The following is a 25,615-nucleotide window of genomic DNA, read 5'->3' on the forward strand; positions in this document are numbered from 1 at the left end:
TAGAACAACCGGCTAACGTAATGTAAACAATTTGAATAGGTATGTAGATACCTAGAATACCTACCATTGAAGACAAATGTAGATTTGTCTTCAATGGCTATTAAAATCAGGAAAGAAAACAATAGGATTTAGTCTATTGTAAGGTATTTTCTAATTCTTAGAAACAAAACACGTGCATGCGGTAGAGTCAAAGCCCGCTTCTTCATATCTCTTCAGTTAGTTTGTTACTTATCTATACACAAGACGTACCAAAACTTTGTGGAGTTATTCGTGAAACTTTCAAAATGTCGCAAAAAAAAGAAAACAAATTAATATTGAAGAAAAATCGCGTATTATGTATATATATTTTTCCAATAATTCCCTATCAATTTGTTTGTACTTGCACGATACACATTAAACATCACCGGTTGTTACGGCTATCGGGTTTTACGACTGAATTTGAGTAGTCCCTTCGATGTCGTTATAACAGATTTTGACTGTATATATAATATATATATAGATTCTAGGCAGCGGCTTGGCTCTGCCCCTGGCATTGCTGACGTCCATGAGCGACGGTAACCACTCACCATCAGGTGGGCCGTATGCTCGTCTGCCTATACGGCAGTAAAAAATAATAATATATATATATATATATATATATATATATATATAAATAAGCAACGAAAAAACGATTCAGTACCCCCTCCCGACTAGGCGCGTCAATACCCCCGCCCCCGCCGTTCGCCCGATCACGATGTTCGACCAGCCCATACCGTGGGCCCCGAAGGTCAAATATTTAGGCGTCACCCTCGACAGTAGGATGACATTCCGCCCCCACATCAAGACGGTACGCGATCGTGCCGCCTTCATTCTAGGACGTCTCTACCCGATGATATGTAGGCGAAGTAAAATGTCCCTTAGAAATAAGGTGACACTCTACAAAACTTGCATACGCCCCGTCATGACCTATGCAAGTGTAGTGTTCGCTCACGCGGCCCGCACTCACTTAAAGTCATTCCAAATCATTCAATCCCGTTTTTGCAGGATAGCCGTCGGAGCCCCGTGGTTCGTCAGGAATGTCGACCTCCATGACGACCTGGACTTAGAGTCCATCAGTAAGTATCTGCAGTCGGCGTCCATGCGCCACTTCGATAAAGCGGCACGACACGAGAACCCTCTCATCGTGGCCGCCGGTAACTACATTCCCGATCCTGCGGACAGAATGGAAAGCAGTCGACGTCGCCCAAAACACGTCATCTCGGATCCACCCGATCCACTAACGGTGCTTTTAGGTAATTCAAGCACCGGTCACCGTTCTCGTCGAACCCGTCGAAGGGCTCGACGAGTAAATTAACTCCCAGACACAGCCCACTGAGTTTCTCGCCGGATCTTCTCAGTGGGTCGCGTTTCCGATCCGGTGGTAGATTCTGCGAAGCACGACTCTTGCTAGGGTTCGTGTTAGCAACATCGTCAGGTTTGAGCCCCGTGAGCTCACCTACTAAAGTTAGGGTTACGCTGATATAGCCTCTCAAGGCTCTCAGCTTAGGTAGGAAAAAAAAAAAAAAAAAAAAAAAAAAAGATTCAGTACCGTTTTCTCCACTGCCTGTCAACCGATTTAGGTTTTTTTGCTTTATTAACGTATTTACGAGTTTTATATATAACTTTTTTTTTGGTTATGGTAACTTTTTTTAAATGTCAATTACAAATCAAAACAAAATTACCTACATAAGTCCACCCATTACCATCACAACGATTCTAGACTTTGAGGTGACTTATTATGATCGGATTTCGATTATTGCGCGTATATTGGTTTAAACAAACGTATAATGATTATCGACTGCACGTAGATCATGGGCGGAGAGAAGAGCCGCCAATTCAGTTCTGCGAAGCCTCACGTCGCTGCCGTGAGTTACCTGAGTAAGAATAATAGGTACTGTTATTACAGTAACATTAGTAATGCTATAGTAGCGAAAACAGTATTTGTAATGCTCTTGGGTACTTACGTATTAACGCCACCGCGGCAAAAATTTAATGGTTAGCAATGGAAAAGCGAATCAGAGCACCCCACTTTCAACCTGGTCTTGTCTGCACTACCCCTAGAGTGTATATAAAAACCGGAGACGCGGAGGGAGTTCGACTAAATAATGCAATTTTAATCAAAAAAATTAACCGTGGATATTTTCGTAACCATGGGGTTTCGCGGGGTGGGAATGGTGCAGGGAGTAAACCATTACCCCCCCCCCACCCCCCACCCAAAATCGACGGACCATAAAGGATAGTTTAATCGAATTTTTGCCGCGGTGGCGTTAATACGTAAGTACCTGCTCTTGTTATGGCGACTACTGCACCACCTATCGTAAATGAATGTAACTAAGTCAGAAAGCAAGAAATCAAAACGATTAATTTTACAAAAATAAAAACTCTAACTAAATTAAATATAATAAATACAAAGCTCATTAATTTTTTACTTATACTAATGAAAGACGGGTCACTCTTTGCTGATTCGGCCCCCCACACACCCCACTTACGTTGATGAAGCTATGCCAAAAACCTATTATTGTAAATAATCACAAACATGCAAAGACTATACACTGGACTGACTGAAAGACTGGTGGTAGAACCACTTGTGAGTCCGCGCGGGTAGGTACCACCGCCCTGCCTATTTCTGCCGTGAAGCAGTAATGCGTTTCGGTTTAAAGGGTGGGGCAGCGGTTGTAACTATACTCGAGATCTTAGAACTTATATCTCAAGGTGGGTGGCGCATTTATGTCGTAGATGTCTATGGGCTTCAGTAACCACTTAACACCAGGTGGGTTGTGAGCTCGTCCAACCAACTAAGTAATAAGAAAAAGAAGAAATTTGGATATTCTTATTATTAATTAAACAAAGTGCTATCACAAAACACTAATAGCTACCGGCAACAGGGCGTACAGTGCCAGAACGGGTAGGTACCACAACCCAACGTGTTTATGCCACTAAGCAATCACGCATTACATTTTGAAGGACTGCCGTTATATAACACAATTAACACTACGACTGCACCTCTCAATTACTTTACTTAGCAAATTAACGTTCTTCTTCAGCCATAGTGATATACCATTATTTTTTCTTATTTTACACGAGAGATCAAACGCGCGTCCCCTGTGCTTAGTGCGAGTTTTTTAACGTTCTCGATAGCGTAAAAGTTAACTTCGTATGGAATTAGACACTTTGCCTACTTTTAGCGGCTTTTAGAACTTAGGGGCGCTGTTTCAACTGTATTTGAGTTAACTTACGCCATCGCGAACGTTAAAGTACTCGCACTAAGCACACTGGATCCCAAATTGAATTGTTCAAATGGCGTTCCATCCTTCAATCCGGAACGTACAAACCCATCCTATAACGTCCTACCGTCACTATCGTTTCGGCTCCGAGAACGATTTCCTTACCTTGCCACAAAAAAAACATACTAACCATAAACTAAAACCGGAACACAGTACAGCAGCAAACAAAAAATAATAAACGCAGGCAAAAAAAATAAAACAAGCCATTCCAAAAATATAATGTTTAATAATCATAAAAAATAATAAAAATATGTACAACAAATTTAAAGCTGATTAACAAAAAAAAAAAAAGTTCTAATTATTTTATTGTAAAACAGAGAAAAGCTTTTAGGGTTACCAGCACGGTGTCGCTTCGTGTTTATGTTAGTATTATGATACAAAACAGCTCATTTGTTTTGGCATCACAGTGTGGACTCCACGACCCACCGTGAGGCGTGAGGTCGAATTTAATTGTATCACGATTGCCAACTTTTCACGGTACGATCGATAGCGTGTTCGTGGTAAGCTTAGGTAGAGGTGGAATAATGTAAATTACATTTGGAACAGATGGAAAAAAAAAAAACATTAAAAAAAGAGGCTAAAGGGCTGTGAAATTTTATTTTTATTTAAAAAAAAAAGGAACAATGAGGGCGTTTTCGTTATATCGCGCTATCTCTCTCTTTCTCTCGGACGATCACAATTTATTGGCGATAAAGTCAAACGGCCCAATATTCATTCACCATTTCGGATTTGACTAAAATCTGATCAGTTTCAAGTCTCCAAACTTGTCCATTTCGGAATGGATTTCTAAGATTCCTTAACATTCATTAATTTAAATAATAACATTAAAAATAAAGATAATCATAACCGAAACAGTATCTCATTTACTTCACGATAACCTAAAAGCCCCAAAAACGAAAAGGCATTACGGCCTCAACCATAATAATTAAAATTCAATATTTATAGTAAAGCAAACTACAATTTTTGTTTCTTTCCATAGTTTACCAATAAAATTGTACTAATTTAAATAAATCGAAAATATCTTTTTGAGATATTTTTCAATACAAAAATATATACATACATAGTAAGTACTAGGTACAAATAGTACATAAAAAATTAGTGTATATGATTAGAGTGCTTATATAATTATATATATATATATATTAACAGATTTTATAGAAATGAAATTTAGCTCGGCAAGTATCATGCATTATTAAATTTAATTACTTATATTTGGGATTTTTTAAATACATAATATACATTGCAATGATAATAGTCTACAAAAACAATGGTAGATATTAATCCATAAAGAGTATACGCCTATAGCCCGTCATTAAACAATGTGTTCCTTCAATTCCTTCAACATAATAATAATAATATGTACAAACAACCATTTAAAAATTATATTTCACTTAAACATTTACAAGTATAGGTATGTACATCTCATAATTTATGTGAAAATAAATAAAAATGCATTTCCTTCGTTATTCATAGACATAATCTAATATAATATGAAACATAAACTAATCTATGGTTTCGTATAAAATATGAGCTAAATTATTAAAGCCATGCTGTAATAGCCATCGGTTTTACGAACTCATTATTATTCTAAATTATCGGCAAAGGAACGGCAAAACAAGTCCTTCATAGATCCTAACTAAAACAATGTATGACGTCATCTACGCATAGACATTTCGTTCTATTCGTCCGATGCATGGACAAAGCTTTGGAACTAACGCTTATATTTTAATAATGGCAATAAAGATACAGTTAATCTCAATCATATGATAACAATGGACGACATATGTTCCGTAATTTTATTAGAATTATTTTATATCAATAATACGCCCGCATTCTTTGTGTTTACAAGATTTTTTTCTAAAAACTAATTATAATTACTAGATAGTACATACAGTGCAGGGTTGTCAACTGAAACTAATTATTTTCAAAGTATAACACATTGAAACTACAATTTGAAACATGCACCAATTTACAAGCTACAACATTTAATCTGTACAGGTTTTTTATAACATGTTTTTTTTTTTCAATAAACAAGGATATCAAAATTGAAGATATTGTTTTGTTGTCGGACAAATTGATTTTTTATATTTGTTGATTTATAATTTTAATCTTTGATCTTTTTTAAACCTTCAAAAATAAAACAAGAGGTTGTACTTATTTTGAAGCGTTTTTATTATTCCATGGGTACTGCATTTTTTTGTAGTGATTATTATTGAATATTAAAAAAAAAAAAAGCTATTAATTCCTCTGATTGAGGGTAAGATAAAATTGTAAAGGTCATCGACATTTGATTCCGATACTTAATTCTTACTACATTATTATCGGGTTATTATAAAATTCAATAACCCTTAAATGTAGCGAAAGTTTTCGGTCATCCAGTAGAACAGTAAAGTTCATTGACCGATATTTGTTTTTTTTTACCAAATTAAAACATAGCGACATTGAGCGATATTAATGCTTTGGCCAGCGAAAAACGACAGCAAAAACAAAAAAAAAAAAACAAAAAAAACCTTACGAGTGCAGAGCGTAACAACACTGATATAATTATACATGCAATTCAAACGTTTACGTACCTATTTCTACTCATTATTTTTTAAATATCACATTAATGTGTGCGTGTTTGTATGTGTGTTGAAAAAAATATTGTTAGAATTGAAGTTTTTTGTGATTTCGATAATGGCTTTATCCCCAATGCTACATATTAAAAAAAAAAACATACTAAATCCCTTTCAATGTCAAATTTTGTTTTATTGCACTATAGTAGAATTAATTTGTCCGTGCAGTTTGGGTCATAAAAAATCGGAGCGGTGAAGCGAGTGTTTCGCTCTCTGTCTTCCACTCACGAGCCTTATGGACGGGCATAGTGATGCGCATTATTGTTGTCGATAAGCGTTATCGATAGTTTTGTCATTTTGTGCGTTAGTGATAAAACTGAACGAAAAAATCACCAATCGAACACCACATATCGCCGCAGCAAGTTAACGAAAACGACAGAAATTAACACTTTGTAACTTTTCGAGATATATTCTTATTTCAGTGAAAAATTTTAACACATTGTTGATAACACACGTGCAAATATTATTTTGAATAAATTCTGCCGTTTTGATACAAAACAAAGGAGTAGCCATTGTGTCACTAAAGAAATTTAGAGAACGAATCCGTAAAAATACATTACTCTTCAACATAATGTACTATAATTTGCAGGTAAGTACAAATAACTCTTAACATAACAATGTCTCATCACCCTTCGTATACCACCCCGCCGCCGTGTACCTGCCTTCGATGACTCATATTTTATATCGATAATGGCGTTGCGCCCGCGCAACATGCTCACCGCCCTTTTTTTTTTTTTTTTTTTTTTTTTCGGGTAGAGGGCCGAACCTCCTACGAGGTCCCCGCGCAAAAGGGGCGCGCGGGGTATGTGAGACTCAACGATCTGCATGGTGTTGTGAGCAGACCGCGGGCCCAAGGATTTTAGAGCCCACCCACTAAACGACTCCCCTGCACTCTTACACCCGACGTCCGATCCCCTCCGAGGTCAGAACCCGGATGAGGTAGGGGGGCTACCGCGGTCAACACTACAACCAGACGGCGCGGCTCACCCCAAGGACGCCCAGCCGACGGAGCCTTCGAGGCGAATCGAAGGCTCTGAAACGTCGGCCGTCTCGGTACGGCAGCCCGTCGGGCCGCCCAGACGGTGCCGCTGGTGTCCCGGAATACCCCGCTGGACCAGAACCAGCCTGCCGGGTCGGGACGCGATACACCGTCGACCGGTCGCTCTATTCACTCCACGGCAGCGCGCTAGAGTGCTGGTAGCGCGCCGCGCGGCCTCACCCCCTCAGGTCGCCCCTTGACCTTCACCGGGGGGAGGCCGCCACCTACAGATGCTCACCGCCCTAGCCGGGCTATGTTTTATGACCCAAACTGCACGGACAAAATAATTCTACTATAGTTTTTTTTGGTGGAGCAATCTCCGATAACCGCTAAACGCGAGCTAGACTTTGAATTCGTCTAGTTCGAAAGCTTTTATTTATTTTAATAGCAACGATAAATTTCATAGCGCTACTCTATGCATGACTGTACTAGTCTATATCATAGTTTCTAACCTTAGTTCGTTATATTAAATGTACCATTTGAAAGCTGTCAACTGTCAAAGGCTATTCATATTTCAAACCACAAACATAGAATTAAAAACAATAGAGTGCCATTTACAATAAAAAATATTGAGACCCGGTATGCATATTTAAAAAGAAAAGTATCGTCAGGGAGAAATTTCCTTCAAAAGAACGATCGAAAGTGTACGACAATATATATTTATTTATATTTCCGAAAACTTTTCCGACTTCCCTGGCCACTCAAATAGTTTCTTCTTGTACATAGTTTAAAACTTTTTGAAGTTATACTTCTTTAGGCGCGTTATGAAAAATTGATGAGAGTGAAATTTTACGATGCGCGCGCACCGTGACACAAAATTAACAGAATGAAGTTGCCCACTAAATCGCTCATTACAATACGACCGACGTAACTCGGCGAGTCTGAATATAGCCGCAGCTGAACTTTCCGAACCGTACCGAGAATTACCGAATTTATACGATGTCAAGAAAGGGGATGTCCAATATTATGCGTGTTTGAGGATGTTGTTTAATTGATTTTTTTCAAATTGATTAAAATTTAAATAATAAAAAAAAGAAATAAATTTAATAAAAATAAAGTATAGCTTCTTTCGCGCGTACATAAGTACACGCATCCTTTTTTTTTTAAAGATTAATCATTTTGTTTTATGGCGAATGATTACAAATACATATACCCCCATTGTAAAGTATTAATTGGTAAATTATATACAAATTCTTAATAAGACTGGGTCGCTTAACAATGTAGTTCGATGATTTATTTGCACGGTAGCCCTAATATGATATAAACATTCCTCCTGACTTTAAACAATGGTCTCATTGCTCAACTATAATGTGTTAGCCTGTATATTTAGTTGAAAAAGAGTTTACATACAAAAAATAAGTTTGTTTTGATATTCATCAACACAAGTGAAATTAATTAGTCATAATTTCAAATATAAATAAGCATAACATTTTTATGTATATATTTAACAGTTTTTAATGAGTATTTGCAGTTATTTTGTTCGGTGGGAATCTATTTATCTAAATGTTATGAACTTTTCCTAATAATTAAATAAAATTTTGTATATTATCTTTTATACTACAATTTATTGTTATGTACAATGTTTCATACTACTATACAAATAGAAATTAACATTCTGTGTATCTTGGGTAGATGATGCCTTTGCAAAATGTCTATTAAAACAAAAAGTTGGAAATGTCAATTGTCATCTGTCAAAACCATAGTTTTGCTATTTGCAATCTTAAGAGAACACATTTGGGTCACATTTTGTATGTATCAATTAACTAGTTCGAAACAATCATTTATATATTGTAAATTAATTAATTACAAGCTTTCTTTTATTATTTTTGTTTGTACTTATTATATTTGTACGTGCGATCATTTGTTCAGTAAAGATTTTACTCAGAATATTTACAGAAAATATACATACGAAATAGTTTTTTGTTTATTTATTTGGTGGCGAAGAGGCCATTTTCCCGGGCCGCGCGAGCGGTCATAGTTATTAACCATATTTGCGGTTCAAGGATCGCTCCGTAGTAGTGCATTGTAAATGTTCAAAAATATGTTTTTCTGAATGTATAACAAATTACAAAAAACCCGAACACCCATTATTACCTACGTATTATTACGTATCTAATCTTGAACACTGAGTTACGAATGTAATACCAATCTAATCATAAAAGTTGTCTTATAAAGACTACATAATATTTATAGTCTGGACGTAGTTAAATCCACTTTTTTTATTGCCCTTGTAAGTAGGCAGACGAGCACACGGCCCATTTGATGGTAGTGGTTACCGTCGCCCATGGACTTCAGCAATGCCAGGGGCAGAGCCAAGCCGCTGCCTACCGCAACCCACATTGCATGGCTATTTTAAATTTAATGCGACAGTGTGTTTATTTTTGTTTATTTCCTTCGGATGAACGCGCGGTCTACTTTATAGTAGAGTGGCCCGGATTATCTTCCAAGGGCAAAATCGTGTCGCTGCCTATGTTTGTATGTATATCATATACTGTGTGCGTGTGTATGTCGTGTTTGTGTGTATGTCGTATGTGTGTGTGCATGTGTGTGTTATGTCAGTCCCTCACTTGATGTTGCTGGTCGGGTCGGTCTGGGCAGACGACGTACTGCGCAAGCGTGACGTCAGCAGCGCCACCCGACTCCAGCGGGATGGCGTGCACTCTGAAGTGCTCGAGCATATCGAGCACGTTCGGGAACCATAGATGCTGAACTCTACACTGACCACCTTCGCTGACGGTCATGCGGAGGTGTTTTGCGCGACCCTGGAAACATAAATCGTGCGTTGGGGTCGATTTGTGCAGAAGCCCTTCTTTGATTGGCACAGATCAGCCACAGGGTACATAAAACGAAGCTTACCCTGTCAATGAGAACAATATCATGATAGATAGATGGTACTAGTTTAAGAAATGACGTCAATATAATAAAATTCGATTGGTGGGAAAGGGACAGAGTATCAGGGTGTCCATTGCCGCCAAATTTAAAAGCCTTTAGCTGATTTAAGTCATTACTTAATTATGTCTATTCGACATCACTTCAGAACTATAGTAGGTATTACACAATGTTAGAACTAATTCTCCGAAATATTAGTTAAATTTGGTCTTTTTATGAGGTATGTCGTTATTAGCAATGTTTTTAATAAGGCGGTCATATAGCATTCAGCCGGGACCTTTGTTCTAGGTTATTATAACCGACATGTTGTTCTAAACGATGTCGCAGTAAACGGTTTTGACTGTATTATGTATAATGTTTTAAAATTTATATTAAAAATTAAACAGTATGAATAAACTATACAAAACTGAACTCTCTTTTTATTCAATTACAAACTTCCCTCCATGACACTGAAGAAAAATACTTTTTTTAAACGAAAGAGTTTTATATAATAAAAGTTTTTCTTTACATACTTTAAAATTATTTACGATGGTTCAAAGAATTCGATTGCTATCAACGAAACAATAAGTTTTTACAATTGCAATTGTTTTTAAAAATCAGTTGACGCGTGGTAACATCAATCGGATAATCTTCTCGAAAACGACATATCTTTTTTTCTACCTATTCTAGTGACCTTAAGAGGTCATGATCGCCGAACGTTTAGGTGAGCTCACGGGGCTCTAACATGGTGAAGTTGCTAACACTGGTCCTAACAAGAGCAGTGCTTTGCAGAATCTACCACCTTTTATATGAAAAATGATATTATGAAATGAAGTTGATTAATATGAAACATGACATAAAATGAAAAGAAAGATGATATGGGACGAAATATAATCATCTCAGTAAAATGGTAGTCATTTACTGAGACTTTTTCACTGGACTTTTTGGAGGATCCCAAGAAATTACATTCAGTGGTTTTGTTTCATTTTCCCACATTTGTGCACCTTCACGGATACTAAGCAGTTAATAAACCACTGTTATTACACATTTAAACCTGAAGAAACACTAAATTCAACAAATCACACAACTTTACTCCTCGCTGTTCCCGCCAAAAAGTCCACCAATAAAAGTAAATTTACCATCAAAACATACCAGCATGGGCAGGTTTTTGTACTAACCTGGAAATTGAACGTGAGGACGTACTCCCCACGTCTTGTTTCACTCTGCCTAACGAGGTAACATCCGTGCGCTGAATGCCCGCCAGCAAGCACCAGCGCTGCAGCATTAGACCGAGGCAGGGTCCCATGGAACCATGGCCATTCTGCTAACTCCGGAGCACATTCCTCAGCGATCGAAGCCAACTCAGGTTCCGGGCTTGGGGGCAACGATCTACGTGGAGGGAGTTCTGGAACCGGTTCCGGTAGAGAATCGGCAGGGGGCTGGGCTGTTGGAGGCGACCTCATGCAGTACTTGATCGTAGCTAGCCATGACTTCATGTCGTCAACGTCTGATGCTTCTATTACATACTCCATATTGTTGTCGGCCTGAGGAAATTCAAACACAAATTAATGATAATAGACTACATAAGCAATTGTATATTTTTTTTTTAGATGGGTGGACGAGCTCACAGCCCACCTGGTGTTAAGTGGTTACTGGAGTCCATAGACATCTACAATGTAAATGCGCCAACCACCTTGAGATATAAGTTCTAAGGTCTCAAGCATAGTTACAACGGGTGCCCCACCCTTCAAACCAAAATGCATTACTGCTTCACGGCAGAAATAGGCCGGGTGATGGTACCTACCCGCGCGGACTCACAAGAGGTCCTACCACCAGTAAAAATAAGGAAATAAGGTCCCGGCCATTGGCTATAGGTGCAAACATTCTCTTAATTCATTATTTACAGTAGCAGTATCAATGACAATCTGTTAATAGAGTTGCAGTTTTGACCTGCACTGCTACTTCTAATATAATAGAAAGAGCACAGAGTTGTATGCTGAATTGTTAATGCATCAAGGGTTCATGGTGAATTACATAAACACCTGAATTGCATTAAAACTTATGAAGTGTTCTAGGAACACTTCTCTAAAGATAAGGTATGTATCAGCAGTCATCCAACTAAAACCACTTTTCAAACCTCAGCATTGATTTATACCCTTAAATATTTAAAGCAACGTAACAATATAGTGGACATATCCAAAGAATGGATGATTTTATGAACACCCTCTTCTGTGAAATTATTTTGTCTATAAACAGACCTACTCATAGTCATTGCTTGATTGTAGACAGAAAAGATGACAAAAAATATATTCATAGTTACACATAGGAACACTTAATAATATGATGTAGCAATTACCACACAATTTATTTTTTAAAATATACATATTAACATATCTAGCAAGGTTTCTAAGTTTCCTTGGTAACAAACTACCAGCACCAGACGAGTTTTTACATAAATAAATTATAGTGGTCAACTTCCACATTCTAAACAGTACTCTAGTTAGTGAACTGTTTTATCAAATAACAATTTTTAAAGGTTTCTAAACATTTCTATAAAGCAGGGGTTCCCAAATTTATTTTGTCTACTGCCCACTTTGAGGACAAATTATACTTTAGTTCCCCCATTTTTTCACCTACTTAAAAACCGCTATAGCGAGAGCTCAGTCTGTGTCTAAGAGTCCTCCTGGATGAAATTACAAATCGTCTCTCAAGCCTCTACACAATGCCCCCATTTTTTTCTGGGTCTCTTACCACTCGCCCCTTTAGGCCTGCAGCACCCACAAGGGGGTGTTATTGCACACTTTGGGAAAGGCTGCTATAAAGCATCTCAATTTAGCTCTGAGTGATTGGCATACTAATGTTTGAAGGGAATTTTATATATTATAATTTACAAAAGTTACACATTACAGAAAAGAACCCTATATCCCTTAGTATGATTTGTTTATTTCTTTAGGATGCAGATGCAGGATTTTTTACTGGTGGTAGGACCTCTTGTGAGTCCCCGCGGGTGGGTACCACCACCCTGCCTATTTCTGCCGTGAAGCAGTAATGCGTTTCGGTTTGAAGGGTGGGGCAGCCGTTGTAACTATACTTGAGACCTTAGAACTTATATCTCAAGGTGGGTGGCGCATTTACGTCGCAAATGTCTATGGGCTCCAGTAACCACTTAACACCAGGTGGGCTGTACGCTCGTCCACTCATCCTCGTCCAATAAAAATTAAAAAAAAAACTCCCAATTAAAAATTTCTTATGAAAATTGAGAGTTCCATGTAACCATACTATCCAAAGTTCTTTATTTTTAAATATTTGGTGTAGATTACTAGTTAAGCTATTGTCTCTATTTTTAAACTATTTACCAGTGTATGTTTAGAAAGCAGCCATTTGGCCCAATTTTTTTACTTTAACATATGTATGAATTATGTCATCTTTTCTTGCTCAGTAAAACATGACTTCCAAGAGGGTATCAGGGATCATGTGATCTTCTTTTTAATGCCTAACTCTACATCTTCATAATAATAATGTTAGTATTGTTTTTATAATCATTCACTCTAAGAATATTAACACATGGAACCAAAAAAATGTCAGTGAGTTTATTATTTACCTTTAAAACAAACGTGTTTTCATGGTCCGGCATCTCTAATGCAGTGGTCTCTCTCGCTTCCGATATTAGAAAACAAAAGACACCGCTACGAGGTTTTTGGGATTTGGGCGGAGAATAAAACTCTAACATATAACCACCAACAGTCTTGACGAGCGCTAGCCTGCATCGTTCCCATTTTTGTGGACCACTAGGTTGCTCCAAGCTTTCTGGTGTTAAATAATTAACTAATCCTTCCTTCCTACATTCTACGACAATTTTAGCTAGTTTAGTCTTGTTGTGCTTGTTCAAATTTGATGAGAGTTCAACTTCGTCTGAATGCTGTTTATGAAAAAGCCCCTTCCCCCGTCTAAGACCTTTGAATGATAGCCTTCTGAAGAATGGCTTGTGCTGTGTCTGGGGAGATTCAGTGTCTTCAGAGTAGTCACTCTCGTCGTGACCGGTATGCGTTCCATTAGGCAATTTGTGCAGGGCTTTTAATTTTCCTATTTCTATATCAAAATGTTCAGTAAAACAGTCTATGAATTTCTTAAGCAAGTCCTTGTGAGTAGTGGGAGGTTGAGCAGCAGCTTCATGACCGGGCTGAATGTATGGGAGACAGCCCTTAGCGAGCTCCTGTGCGGCGGCGCGGGCCTCACGCTCGCAGTACTCGACCCAGCCGTCGGGGTCGCCGTCCGAAGGGCCCGCCATGGCCAGGAATCGCTTTAACAGCTCCACGAGGGCACAAATATTTACAATTTTACACTAAGCACCGTAACTTACACTAACTGTACAGATGTTGTTTGTTTTTTTAACTATTCTCATGCCTGTTTTGCAATCAAAATAAAATTTACGATGCTATCACAAGTTTTTTTTCTCGCGAAAACAAATTTTGTTGCCATACTAAAAAAGCAAGGTATAGCTCCACTTTCTCAATAAAAGTGATTAAATCGAACCAAACGATTCCTTTTTTGCTATTTGTTTCATTTACTTCTTTAATAACTTTTCCTGTCCTTTCATTATAAGGTTTAACATTACAAAATCTGTGTGACACTATGGCGACTAAAAAGGCCACTACCATAATAATATTTAGGTAGAAAAACTTCAACCTACTTGGGAGAAGTCGAAAAAGAAAAAAAGAAATGCCCGATGAGAATGCCAAAAAAGAAGGATAAAGAAAACTTACCTACGTCTAAAGACTATTCTAAAAACTGATTGAGATATAAAATAAAATACACTATAGGTATAGATAAGTATAATTTACTAAAGGTATACGACCGGTCTTTATTGGTGACCCACTCATGTCGCAGGTCAGGTAAAATATTGTAGAAACTAAAAAAATCGGAACTTTATATTCAGCTTTCAGCATTCAGCTTTCTAACAAAAAAGAATCATCAAAATTGATTTACCCAGTCAAAAGTTGTGAGGTAACAAACATTAAAAAAAATACAGTCGAATTGAGAACCTCCTCCTTTTTTGAAGTTGGGTTAAAACATGCAGTGCAAAAGGTTTCGTATGCTACCATAAACCATAAAAATCGTGTAATATAATAGTTTGAGATAAGTTTTACGATCAAATTCACATTTTGACATTTTAATTACGTCCACTACCCCTTATTACACCTTCATTTATTTATCTCCTTTCCACCGTCACACCTTCAGCCACTGCAGCAGAGTCTATCCATACTGCTTGGAACAACTGCGTTCAACGACAGTGCGTTTCCAGGGATAGTTTTCTGCCACGTACAATCCGGCTTTGAAATCAGCTACCCTCCACGGTGTTATCTGAGGACTATGACATGTCCTTCTTAAAACCAGGCTTGTGGAGAGTACTCAATGGTAGGCAGCGACTTGACTGTGCCCTTGCCATTGCTGATGTCCATGAGTGGCGCTAACCAGTTACCATTAAGTGAACCTTATGCTCGTCTGCATACACAGGCAATAAAAATTTAAATTATTCTATGTAGACTACACTTTAATACTTTCACCTTATTACAATAAATAAGAGTTCAAATAAAACAAAACGCAAACTTTAGAATTCATGTAATTTCTAGAAATCTGCAAACACTTTTAATTCGCTTAAATCTAATACAATGCAAAACTGGTCATCGAATCCAATGAATTTTTTCTCCCATTTCTATAACGAAAGTTATAAATGACGCTGAATGATACGATACGACACGGATTTACATGCATCTAAGAAATACTAAAATAGCTATCAGTTATAGTAATGTGATCCTACACAGCACAGATGCCAAACATAGTATAATAGTATCCAGGTTTTAAGAAGTTATTTGAAGCAATTTTAACAATAACATCTTCTATCTTCTGTATATATATTATTATATATAAAACAATTGCTGTTCGTTAGTCTCGCTAAAATTCGAGAACGGCTGGACCAGTTTGGCTATTATTTGTGGAATTCCAGAGAAGGTTTAAAAGGTAGCTAAATATGAAAATTCGCGGAATTAAATAAAAATAACAATATTGTTTTTCCTTTGATGTATCCCCCGTCGGACGGATTCCTTTTGTTTGTTTTACGTTTATTTTATACAAAAGCTTAGGTCTTTTATTTATCGATTGAGACACTACGAAGTCTGCCGGGTCAGCTAGTACGAAATATAAAAAAGTATACAGTATTATGTTCTCTTGATCAATTGAATCTTTGAAAATAAAGTGTGAATCCTTGTCGTATCGTATCGACACAGACAATCGTAAAAATGCGTATTTAAGCACCGAGTTGCTTGTTCAGAATAGGGACGTAGTCGTCAAACTGCGCTACGAAGAAGTTGCCCGCAATCGGATCCCCTAGGTTGTACTTCTTGGCGAACTTGGCAATTTTGAAATTGGTTCGTTTGACTGTCGAACTGTGGAATTATTTTGATTACTTCTCGTCATATCATCGTCATTAGGATGTTGAGATTAATTTTTAAATTCTGCTAATCGCCTTGAAACGTGAGGTCAAATTACATTGTATCACGTCTAACCCGCCCTTCAAAACTAGTAAGTCCGGCAGAAGTCGAATGTTAATTTTTACTCCTCAAAATATCTTACAAATAGAAACTGCAAGCGTGTCATTGCTACTTTTGAGGTATGCCCATGAGTGTTCACCGTTTACGTATATGCCAGTTTAAGCCATATAAAATACACTCTTTAAAATAACCAAACAAGTATAAGCATGCTTTGACTATTTCCATGCCCATGACTATTTCCATTCCAGGTTAATTGGCCGAACAGCTTCATATTACTATATTATTATAGATGTCAAAATTGAATCCCGTCCGCGCAAAATTGAAATAGCCTCTTAGGCTACCAGTGAATCATCACTAGCAAAACAAAGTCGCTTTCTCTGTCCCTATATCCCTATGTATGCTTAAATCTTTAAAACTACGCAACGGATTTTGATGCGGTTTTAATAGATAGAGTGATTGAAGAGGAAGATTTATATATATAATAACATCCATTAAATAGTGGGGAAATCAATAATAAATTACAGTTTCCGAAGCGAAGCGAGGGCGGGTCGCTAGTAGGGAATAAAAAGTAGATGAGGTTGTATTGAAAGAAAAGTTAATGTGCTTCTTTACAAATTGTTTAAAATGTCATCGTTCTCGTCGAACCCGTCGCTTGCGACGAAGGACTCGGCGAGTAAATTAACCCTCAGATACAGCCCACTGAGTTTCTCGCTGGATCTTCTCAGTGGGTCGCGTTTCCAATCCCGTGGTAGATTCTGCGAAGCACGACTCTTGCTAGGGTTCGTGTTAGCAACGTCATCAGGTTAGAGCCCCGTGAGCTCACCTACTAGTTAAAGCGACGCTGATGTAGCCTATCAAGGCTATCAGCTTAAGTAGGCAAAAAAACGTTTAAAACTTACGTGTTAGGGAGTCTCGGCTCGTCGAATGTGAGCTTCGATGGTTGTTTGTACAAGAGGAACACGTATCTGTGCAGGCCAGTTCCTATCGGAGGTGCGGCGCCCACGTACTGGGACAGAGTCTCGCCGGAGCATACGTCGTTGCCCTGGATGTTGCCAACCAGCCAGTGTTGGAATTCACCATTTATGGGCAGCTTACGGGACGGCACATCAGGGTCTGTTCAGGGAGACGATGTTTATACCTTCTGATGATGATGATTTTTATACCTTCAAACGAGCAATTCTTGTATATTAGTATATATATAATCTGAATCTCGGAAACGGCTCCAATGATTTTCATAAAATTTAGGGGTTTCGGGGGCGATAATAATAATAAATAATAATAATACTATTTATCTTAATTGAGGGCAACTAATCGCTTTAAAGACACAACAAGATGGCGTTATCAAAAATAGATGTGCATGTGTAAATGACGCTGTTCATCTCAAGAAATTGAAGTCTCAACTTAATGATAGAAGATTAGTGCTTATCGATGATCTTATGTACAAATTATAGGCGAAGGGATCTCTTAAGAGGCAGCGGTAGTGAACATCTTGTAATTAAACCACTTTTGACCTAAGGGTTTTAGTTGCGAATAGTAAGTAAGCAAGTTGCTTACCGATCATGGCCAGAGTGTAGTACTGCCCTGGCTCCGCGTCCCATTTCACTGAAGGCTCGTCTTTCACCTGAGTTGGAGTCAACTCATTACCTTCTTTAGCTTCGACTCCGCTTGGGTATTTCACCTGAAAATGTTTTTTTTATTTTTTTTTTATTGCTTAGATGGGTGGACGAGCTCGCAGCCCACCTGGTGTTAAGTGGTTACTGGAGCCCATAGACATCTACAACCTAAATGCGCCACTCACCTTGAGACATAAGTTCTAAGGTCTCAGTGTAGTTACAACAGCTGTCCCGCCCTTCAAACCGAAACGCATTACTGCTACACGGCAGAAATAGGCAGGGCGGTGGTACCTACCCGTGCGGACTCACAAGAGGTTCTACCACCAGTAATAAATGCATATATAAATAAATAAGTGCATAAATATTTATGTTCAGAACAACCTTTTGAACTTCTGTCTACTTAGCGAGATTATTAGCCGTTCAGCGTAAAATATTAAACTTTTATTCATAGTTGTCTAAGGGTCAATTCCAGTTACTCTCTGGCTGGTATGTAAGCTCACGGGGCTCAACTGAGAGTTTGCTAACGCAGACCTGGGCAGTTTTTTTTTCCTACCTAAGCTGATAGCCTTGAGAGGCTATGTCAGCGTAATCTTAACTAATACGTGAGCTCACGGGGCTCAAATCTGACGACGTTGCTAACACGAACCCTAGCAAGAGCCGTGCCTTGCCTACCACCGGATCGGAAACGCGACCCACTGAGAAGATCCGGCAAGAAACTCAGTGGGCTGTGTCTGTGGGTTAATTTATTCGTTGGGCTCAACGAGAACGATGACCGGTGCTTGAGGTACCTAAAAGCACCGTTATTGGGTTGGGAGGATCCGAAATGACGTGTTTTGGGCGACGTCGACTGCTTTCCATTCTGTCCACAAGATCGGGAATGCCTGGGTAGTGCTTCGCAGAATCTATCACCGGATCCAAATTGTAACCCACTGAGCGGATTGCGCGAGAAACTCAGTGGGTTGTGTCTATGGAATGTTTCTCAAAATATTCGCATTTGCATCAATCATCCATACGATATTTTTATGGGCTCGCAGATTTGGCTCGATCAAACGTTGATAAAGTCTATTATTCTACACCAGTGGCTGCTACTAAACAAAAAAAGTTATCAGTCTTTGACTTTTTATTAAGGGTTGATATCGTTTCCGCTGTTGTAGTTTATGACTGTTTTCTATTCCTGACTAATTAAAGGAAACACATTTTGATAGATAAGAAAAAAAAACTTGATTTTCTTTTTCAAAAACAATTAGAAACCGGTTAAAACACAGTTTTTATAGCTCGATTGTTTTTATGAGGTAGGTAGTTAACTTTTTTGGATTGTGGACTTTTTAATTGAACGTTTTACTACTTACGGAAAAATTAAAAGTCTATTAATTCGAAGAAGATACATAATTTATTTTTTATTTGATATAAAGTGGCCTAAGCTTACCATAGTTATTATGGAGCAATGGAGGTTTAAGTTTTCATTAATTTGAATTTGATTAGGCAAAAAAACAATACACGCAAAAATAAAGATTACCAAGCCATCTGTTATCTATGGTTGAAAATGGATAGGCCGGATTTGCATCAAAATGTAATAATAAGTATTTTAAATAAATTGCAATATACATATAAGCATGATTATGAAAAATTGTAGGTTTTATTTTTGTTTTTGTTATATGGGTAGACGAGCTCACAGCCACCTGGTGTTATGTAGTTACTGGAGCCCATAGACATCTACAACGTAAATGCGCCACCCAACTTCAGCTATAAGTTCTAAGGTCTCAGTATAGTCACAACGGCTGCCCCACCCTTCAAACCGAAACGCATTACTGCTTCACGGCAGAAATAGGCGGGGCGGTGGTACCTACCCGCGCGGACTCACAAGAGGTCCTACCACCAGTAATTACGCAAATTATAATTTTGCGGGTTTCATTTTTATTACACGATGTTATTCCTTCACCGTGGAAGTCAATCGTGAACATTTGTTGAGTACGTATTTCATTAGAAAAATTGATACCCGCCTGCAGGATTCGAACACCGTTGCATCGCTTCAACACGAATGCACCGGACGTCTTATCCGTTAGGCCACGACGACCACAAAATATATAAAAAAGAATATGTCAATTTCGGTTTCATTGAATCAGCAAACGGGATCCGCCCTATGAGAAAGAACGCTTGGCCAAATGAAAAAGAAAAACTGTCAACAATTATGATGCAACGTATTTTATCGTTGTAACATTGAATTTAATAGCAGGTTCATAAATCCAATCGGTGTCACGACAAACATTTTACTTCACGATCGACCTACTAATAGCTGGCGTGATCACGCATCCCTTTTATTATGCATCTTAACGCTGTTTTTTTAACTATGTATTACCGAATCAATAAGCGACTAGGTTTGTTACAAAATCCCACTCCTCCTGGCTGAGCTCGTGTTCGCAAACTGTCCTGATGAAACTGGAAAGGCCTCCGGGCCACCAGTAATCCTTCAATCAAGGAACTAGGTGCTGGTAAATATTCGCGAGAACATTTGATATTGCCGAATACCGATGAACTTTTAGGTAGAGGATGAATCTTTATTGTAGAATCTTAATGTTTAGACAAATGAAAGTGGTACAACTCGCGAACGTAAGGACTATCTCTTCTAGACAATCCTTGTTCTAGAATGAAGACGAACCTAAACACACAAAAGATTGTGGTTTTCAGTAGTCCGTTAGCATGCTTCAATACCACTAGGATTGAAAAGAAATTTGGGAATTAAATTAATTGTAGACATTAGCTTAACTAGTTCTCATGCCTAATTCTAGATATTTCAACCGGTGTCAGTCCACTGAGTATCTCGCCGGATCTTCTCAGTGGGTCGCGCTTCCGATCCGACAGTAGAATCTGCGAAGCACTGCTCTTGCTAGGGCTAGTGTTAGCAACACTCCGGTTTGTGCCCCGTGAGCTCACCTACACGTTAGGGTGAAGCTGAAATAGCCTCTCAAGGCTATCAGCATAGGTAGGAAAAAAAATATCAGCCTGTATATTTTAAAGACTTCACTTACCTGCAACAAAGCGGCCGGCGCTTTTGGTATAACATCAGGCACCACTTGGCTGGCCTCGAAGGACCTCGCTACGGTGGACATCGCTCTGGTCAAGACCCTAAAATCGACTATAGTGGTGACTGTTAACAAAACAATCGCACATCTGATTAACGCACCCATTTCTTGACGTTCAAAAACAAGAAAGTGTGAATTACACGCGATCAGATCGAAGATCAGTGAGCGACTGTCTGTTTAAATGAGTTTCTGTTGATGGTTACATAAAAGTAATGCATTTTTCTATAGGATAAGTGAACACGAAAGTGTGTTTTTTTCTTTTTCTTTTATCGACCCTATCCGGTAGAAAGAATTTAACGGCCAGAGTTATGAATTTCATAGCATAAATGGCCACTTTGAGGAGAACGTATTGGGATTCGCATTGCGTCCTCTCACACCGAGAATTAATCGAAATTTTAATTTTGCAAGTTTCATTTTTATTACACCATATTATTATTCGTTCATCGTGGAAGTCATTTGTTAACAAGCGGGAGGTAGGTCCTTCGTTGGTCCTAATAATCATCATAGCGTAAAAATACAAAACTATGAAAATCTAAAAGTTGTATTTTAGGATTTTTTACTCTCTCTCTCCATTACTTATATTATTACAAATATATAGGTAAACAAGAGAGATCTCTCTCTTGCTTATATATTTTTTTATTGCTTAGACGATCTCACGACCCACTTGAGCCGAGTAAATAAATAAAGTCATAAAGTTATATACTGTCAAGTTATATACTGTAAATTTATGTATACTGAGCTATTTAAACAAAATTATGTAATCAAATAAAAATTATGAAATATTTATTATTTCTTAAAGTACAAACTGTGTAGACGAAGCAGGTAATAAATGTGTCAAGAAGATTATTAACATTTTTATTTATTGAAATAAAGAGCAAATAGGTTTTTTTTTATGAATACATATTGTATTCTTACATGAAATTAGAATGACGTTTTTATTACTATTTACGTAAGTGTTGCTAAAAAGCACTAGGTATTTCTAAAAAAAAACTTCAAATCTGTAGACAAATATATACATATATGATTACGAATTATTTTAAACTTTTACATTTAGGATTCTTTTAAACCTCAGTGGCAGCTGGCCGGTATCTAATGTAACCAAGTAGATAAATATTAAAAGTAGCATTTTCTAGCAACTGAGCTAGTTGACAACCTTTTCAACCAAAAACCCCAAGTATAGGTTACACAGTAGCTATACTTGAGACCTTAGAACTTATAGCTCAAGGTGGGTGGCGCATTTACGTCGTAGATGTCTATGGGCTCCAGTAACCACTTAACACCAGGGGGGCTCGTTCCCACATCTAAGCAAAAAATTCTTCAAATTGTAAATTTTCGGGTTGTTCATAGACGAGAAAGATGTAACGATGAAGTCCGGTTTCCGGTTCAGGATAAGGGTTCAGAATACCCACGATACTGTGAACAGTGCTGACGTCATCTCTGCTATATCCACGGAAAAACGGGCTTTAGAGCTGACACGGGATAGGGCGTGTGCATCTGAATTTTATACCTACATAAAACACGTCAACAAACAAACAGTCTAAAACACATGTTTAGGACCCCGTAATTACCGTCGCTGGGCATCAGTAAATCAGTAAGTCCAAACGTTGAACCGGCGCTTCGAAAACACCACGGAAGGAGTTCATTACGATGCTACTGTCTGGCAAGATGGAACGGAATGAGCGAAGCAGTGTTTCCACTTTAATTATTTCCTTTCCCCACGCCTCAATTCAAATTTCCACTTCTCAGGGCTTTTTTCGCCTCAAAAATTTTTCTGCTGTAGTTTTTACTTTTGGCCATAGTGTAGTAACAAAAAAAAAATTCTTTATCGATTGCAGATTGTAACGATTCCATGGATACTGCAAAGAATTGTTTAAAAAAAATAATGTTTTCGGAAGACCCAAATTCCTGCAACTGCCAATTTTGGTAAACTTTTTATGCCACTACCCTTTTCCAATGCTGCCGTAGAACGGCTATTTAGTGATCTATAAAATATCAAAACAGATAAACGCAATAGGCTGGATAATGAAACGGTTGCACTAATCCTGTGTAAAATCTGGCTTGAAAAGAACGGGAACAACTTCCTGTACAACTAATGAAAAATCAGCTAGTAATACTACACCTTGAGTTTGTACAGTTCAATGCAACTGCAAGCGAATAAAAAAAAATAGACTAAGCATGAATAAAGTATAATTAAACGATTCGTATTTTATTTATAGCCTCACCAGAAATCTGTAAAACTTGCGGCTGTATAGTACTGTATACTCACCAATAAGAGATGTCTTATTCCAAGTGAGTTTACGCAATCAGCGCATACATTTAGCACAGAATAACACGAGGGCGGGATGATAAGTAACTAGCCTCTGCTATTTAAAAAAATAAATTAAAAAATATATATATGTAATTTTTAAAATCGTATTGCTGGCCACCTGTGTTCTAAATTTGAATTTGGTGGCGTGAAATTTTATTGATTTTTTGTGATTTGAAAATATATTTCGTCAAGTGTTACCAAAATCGATAAAATTGAACAAAGAGCGGCGATAAAGTTTCGTCACATGAAGGGCATGGAGGGGAAGATACTTATGACGAGTTAAAGAATGTTTTGGGTGAATGTGCTCCTTCTTATGCCACAGTAAAAAACTGGATGGATGAGTTTAAACGCGGTCGTACATGTGTCCAAGATGAAGCCCACCCCGGACGTCCAAAAAGCGTCACGACTCCGGAAATGGTCGTGAAAGTACATGATATGGTTTTAACAGATCGACGATTGAATTTATATAAAATAGTTGACAGTACAGGTATCTCAAAAGAACGGGTACATCATATCCTAAGTGAGGAATTAAATATGAAAAAGTTATCGGCCCGTTGGGTGCCGCGATTGCTTACGTACGATCAAAAAGGAGTCGGGTGCAAAACTCAAAAGAATGTCTGGACCGTTTCAGAGTAATTAAGCCGATTTTTTACGTTGATTTGTAACAACGGATGAAACATGGGTTCGTTATTACATGTCAGAATCAAAAATTCAATCAAAACAGTGGACGCAATCGCGATGCCCGTGTCCAAAAAAGCCATGGCTGTAAAGTCTGCTGGAAAAGTGATGGCTTCCGTCTTTTGGGATGCAGATGGGATCTTGATGATAGATTACCTTCATAAAGGTCAAACGATTAATGGAGAATACTACGCTAATCTTCTAGATAATCTTAATCAATGTATTCAGCAAAAACGACCAGGTTTGGCGAAAAAAAAAACATCTTCCACCAAGACAACGCTAGGGCTCACACATGTGTTAAAGCTATCAAAAATCAACAAATTGAAGTATGATTTGCTACCCCACCCACCTTATTCGCCTGATCTAGCGTCATCAGACTTCCACTAATCCCTAAGCTCAAAACTTTTTAGGCGGACAGAAATTTGTCACAAATTATGAAGTCATAGCCGCTGTAGAGGAGTATTTTGCAGGCCCCGAAAGAAATCATTTTATGGAAGGCATTACTGCTTTAGAACGAAGGTGGAATAAGTGCGTAGAGGTTCACGGAGACTATGTCGAAAAATCAAATTAATTTTATCATGGAAAGATAAGTGTTTCATTATTAGGCTAGTTACTTATCATCCCGCCCTTGTATTTTGGGCCTTAAAGTAAATGGAAATAAGGGTAAGTATACGGCAGCGCCACCTGCACGTGTTGTCACTATTTCTCTTATACAACACGCTAGTCCACGGTAAAGTCCATAAAAAATGGAACACATGATTTCCCACAATTTCCCCTTTTTCTCCCCCTATGGACCCTAATTTCCCCTCAAATGGGGAATTTGCCCTCATTGTGGAAACACTAGAGCGAAGTGGCGTAATTCTTTCTACATACTTCAGTGTCTGGAGATGCGGTGGTAAAAAGATGTCGTAAATTCATTACTATCACATTTCAATAGTACTACAGGGCATTACTCATAGAACCTTCAGACATTTTGTAGACGTCGTTGCTTAAGGGGCATGTCACATTGTTTAAGCGGCACTACCACCCTGCTTCTTTCTGATGCGTTCCATTTTGAATGTAGCACAGCTGTTGGTCTGTAAAATTGAGCATCACAACTCGCGTTTCAAGGTGGCATTTAAACTGTTGATGTCTACGGGCTTCGGTATGCACTTAATACCAGATAGGCCGCGATCTCGTTCATTCGTCTGTTCAATAAAAGAAAATACAATGGAAAAGACATCGAATGTTACCGTAAGCCATAACCATAGTGTAATATAAAGGGGATTGCCCACTCTCCATAGTGTGCTAGGCCCAAGATGGACATCAAATATTACTATAAAAATGTACTGATTCAAATTCTTAAATGTATTGGATATCTAAAAAATATATTGAAATTGACGCCACTATTATAAAAAATATAATAAAAATAAAAACTCGTTTTGAGGTTAATTTTCTATATAAATAAGTGTCGGATTGTGAGATACTTCAAGAACTTTTCTTTTCTTAATGTTTAAGATGTTCCTAATTTATTTTTATCCAATAGGGTATAAAAACACACTTAATTCTTTAAATATCTATATTT

The 25,615-nt window shown here is 37.9% G+C and overlaps 2 protein-coding genes across 2 annotated transcripts; both read right to left on the reverse strand.

Annotated features, from left to right (window-relative positions):
- Positions 1-1,765: 1,765 nt before the first annotated feature.
- Positions 1,766-14,288, reverse strand: Lnk (SH2B adapter-like protein Lnk). Its single transcript, XM_028171022.2, has 4 exons — positions 13,426-14,288; positions 11,003-11,368; positions 9,524-9,718; positions 1,766-1,892 (listed from the first exon to the last, which is right to left on the reverse strand). Exons 1-4 carry the CDS (start codon positions 14,110-14,112, stop codon positions 1,791-1,793), a joined length of 1,350 nt encoding a protein of 449 aa, XP_028026823.1. The 5' UTR covers positions 14,113-14,288; the 3' UTR covers positions 1,766-1,790.
- Positions 14,289-15,428: 1,140 nt separating this feature from the next.
- LOC149501358 (protein D2) lies at positions 15,429-21,234 on the reverse strand. Its single transcript, XM_089733563.1, has 4 exons — positions 21,012-21,234; positions 17,927-18,050; positions 17,272-17,485; positions 15,429-16,267 (listed from the first exon to the last, which is right to left on the reverse strand). Exons 1-4 carry the CDS (start codon positions 21,168-21,170, stop codon positions 16,129-16,131), a joined length of 636 nt encoding a protein of 211 aa, XP_089589689.1. The 5' UTR covers positions 21,171-21,234; the 3' UTR covers positions 15,429-16,128.
- Positions 21,235-25,615: the final 4,381 nt, after the last annotated feature.

Source organism: Bombyx mandarina, chromosome 16 (genome assembly GCF_030267445.1).
Source record: "Bombyx mandarina strain Sakado chromosome 16, ASM3026744v2".
Classification (NCBI taxonomy): Eukaryota; Metazoa; Arthropoda; class Insecta; order Lepidoptera; family Bombycidae; genus Bombyx; species Bombyx mandarina.

Coding starts and splice junctions, on each gene's coding strand:
- Lnk (XM_028171022.2), bottom strand. CDS start 14,112: ATGGCGGGCCCTTCGGACGGCGACCCCGACGGCTGGGTCGAGTACTGC. Junction 11,369..13,425: donor AAAACACGTTTGTTTTAAAG/GTAAATAATAAA, acceptor GAATTTCCTCAG/GCCGACAACAATATGGAGTA. Junction 1,893..9,523: donor GACCCGACCAGCAACATCAA/GTGAGGGACTGA, acceptor ATTCTTACTCAG/GTAACTCACGGCAGCGACGT.
- LOC149501358 (XM_089733563.1), bottom strand. CDS start 21,170: ATGGGTGCGTTAATCAGATGTGCGATTGTTTTGTTAACAGTCACCACT. Junction 18,051..21,011: donor CGCCGGCCGCTTTGTTGCAG/GTAAGTGAAGTC, acceptor AAACATTTTCAG/GTGAAATACCCAAGCGGAGT. Junction 17,486..17,926: donor CTACACTCTGGCCATGATCG/GTAAGCAACTTG, acceptor CTCCCTGAACAG/ACCCTGATGTGCCGTCCCGT.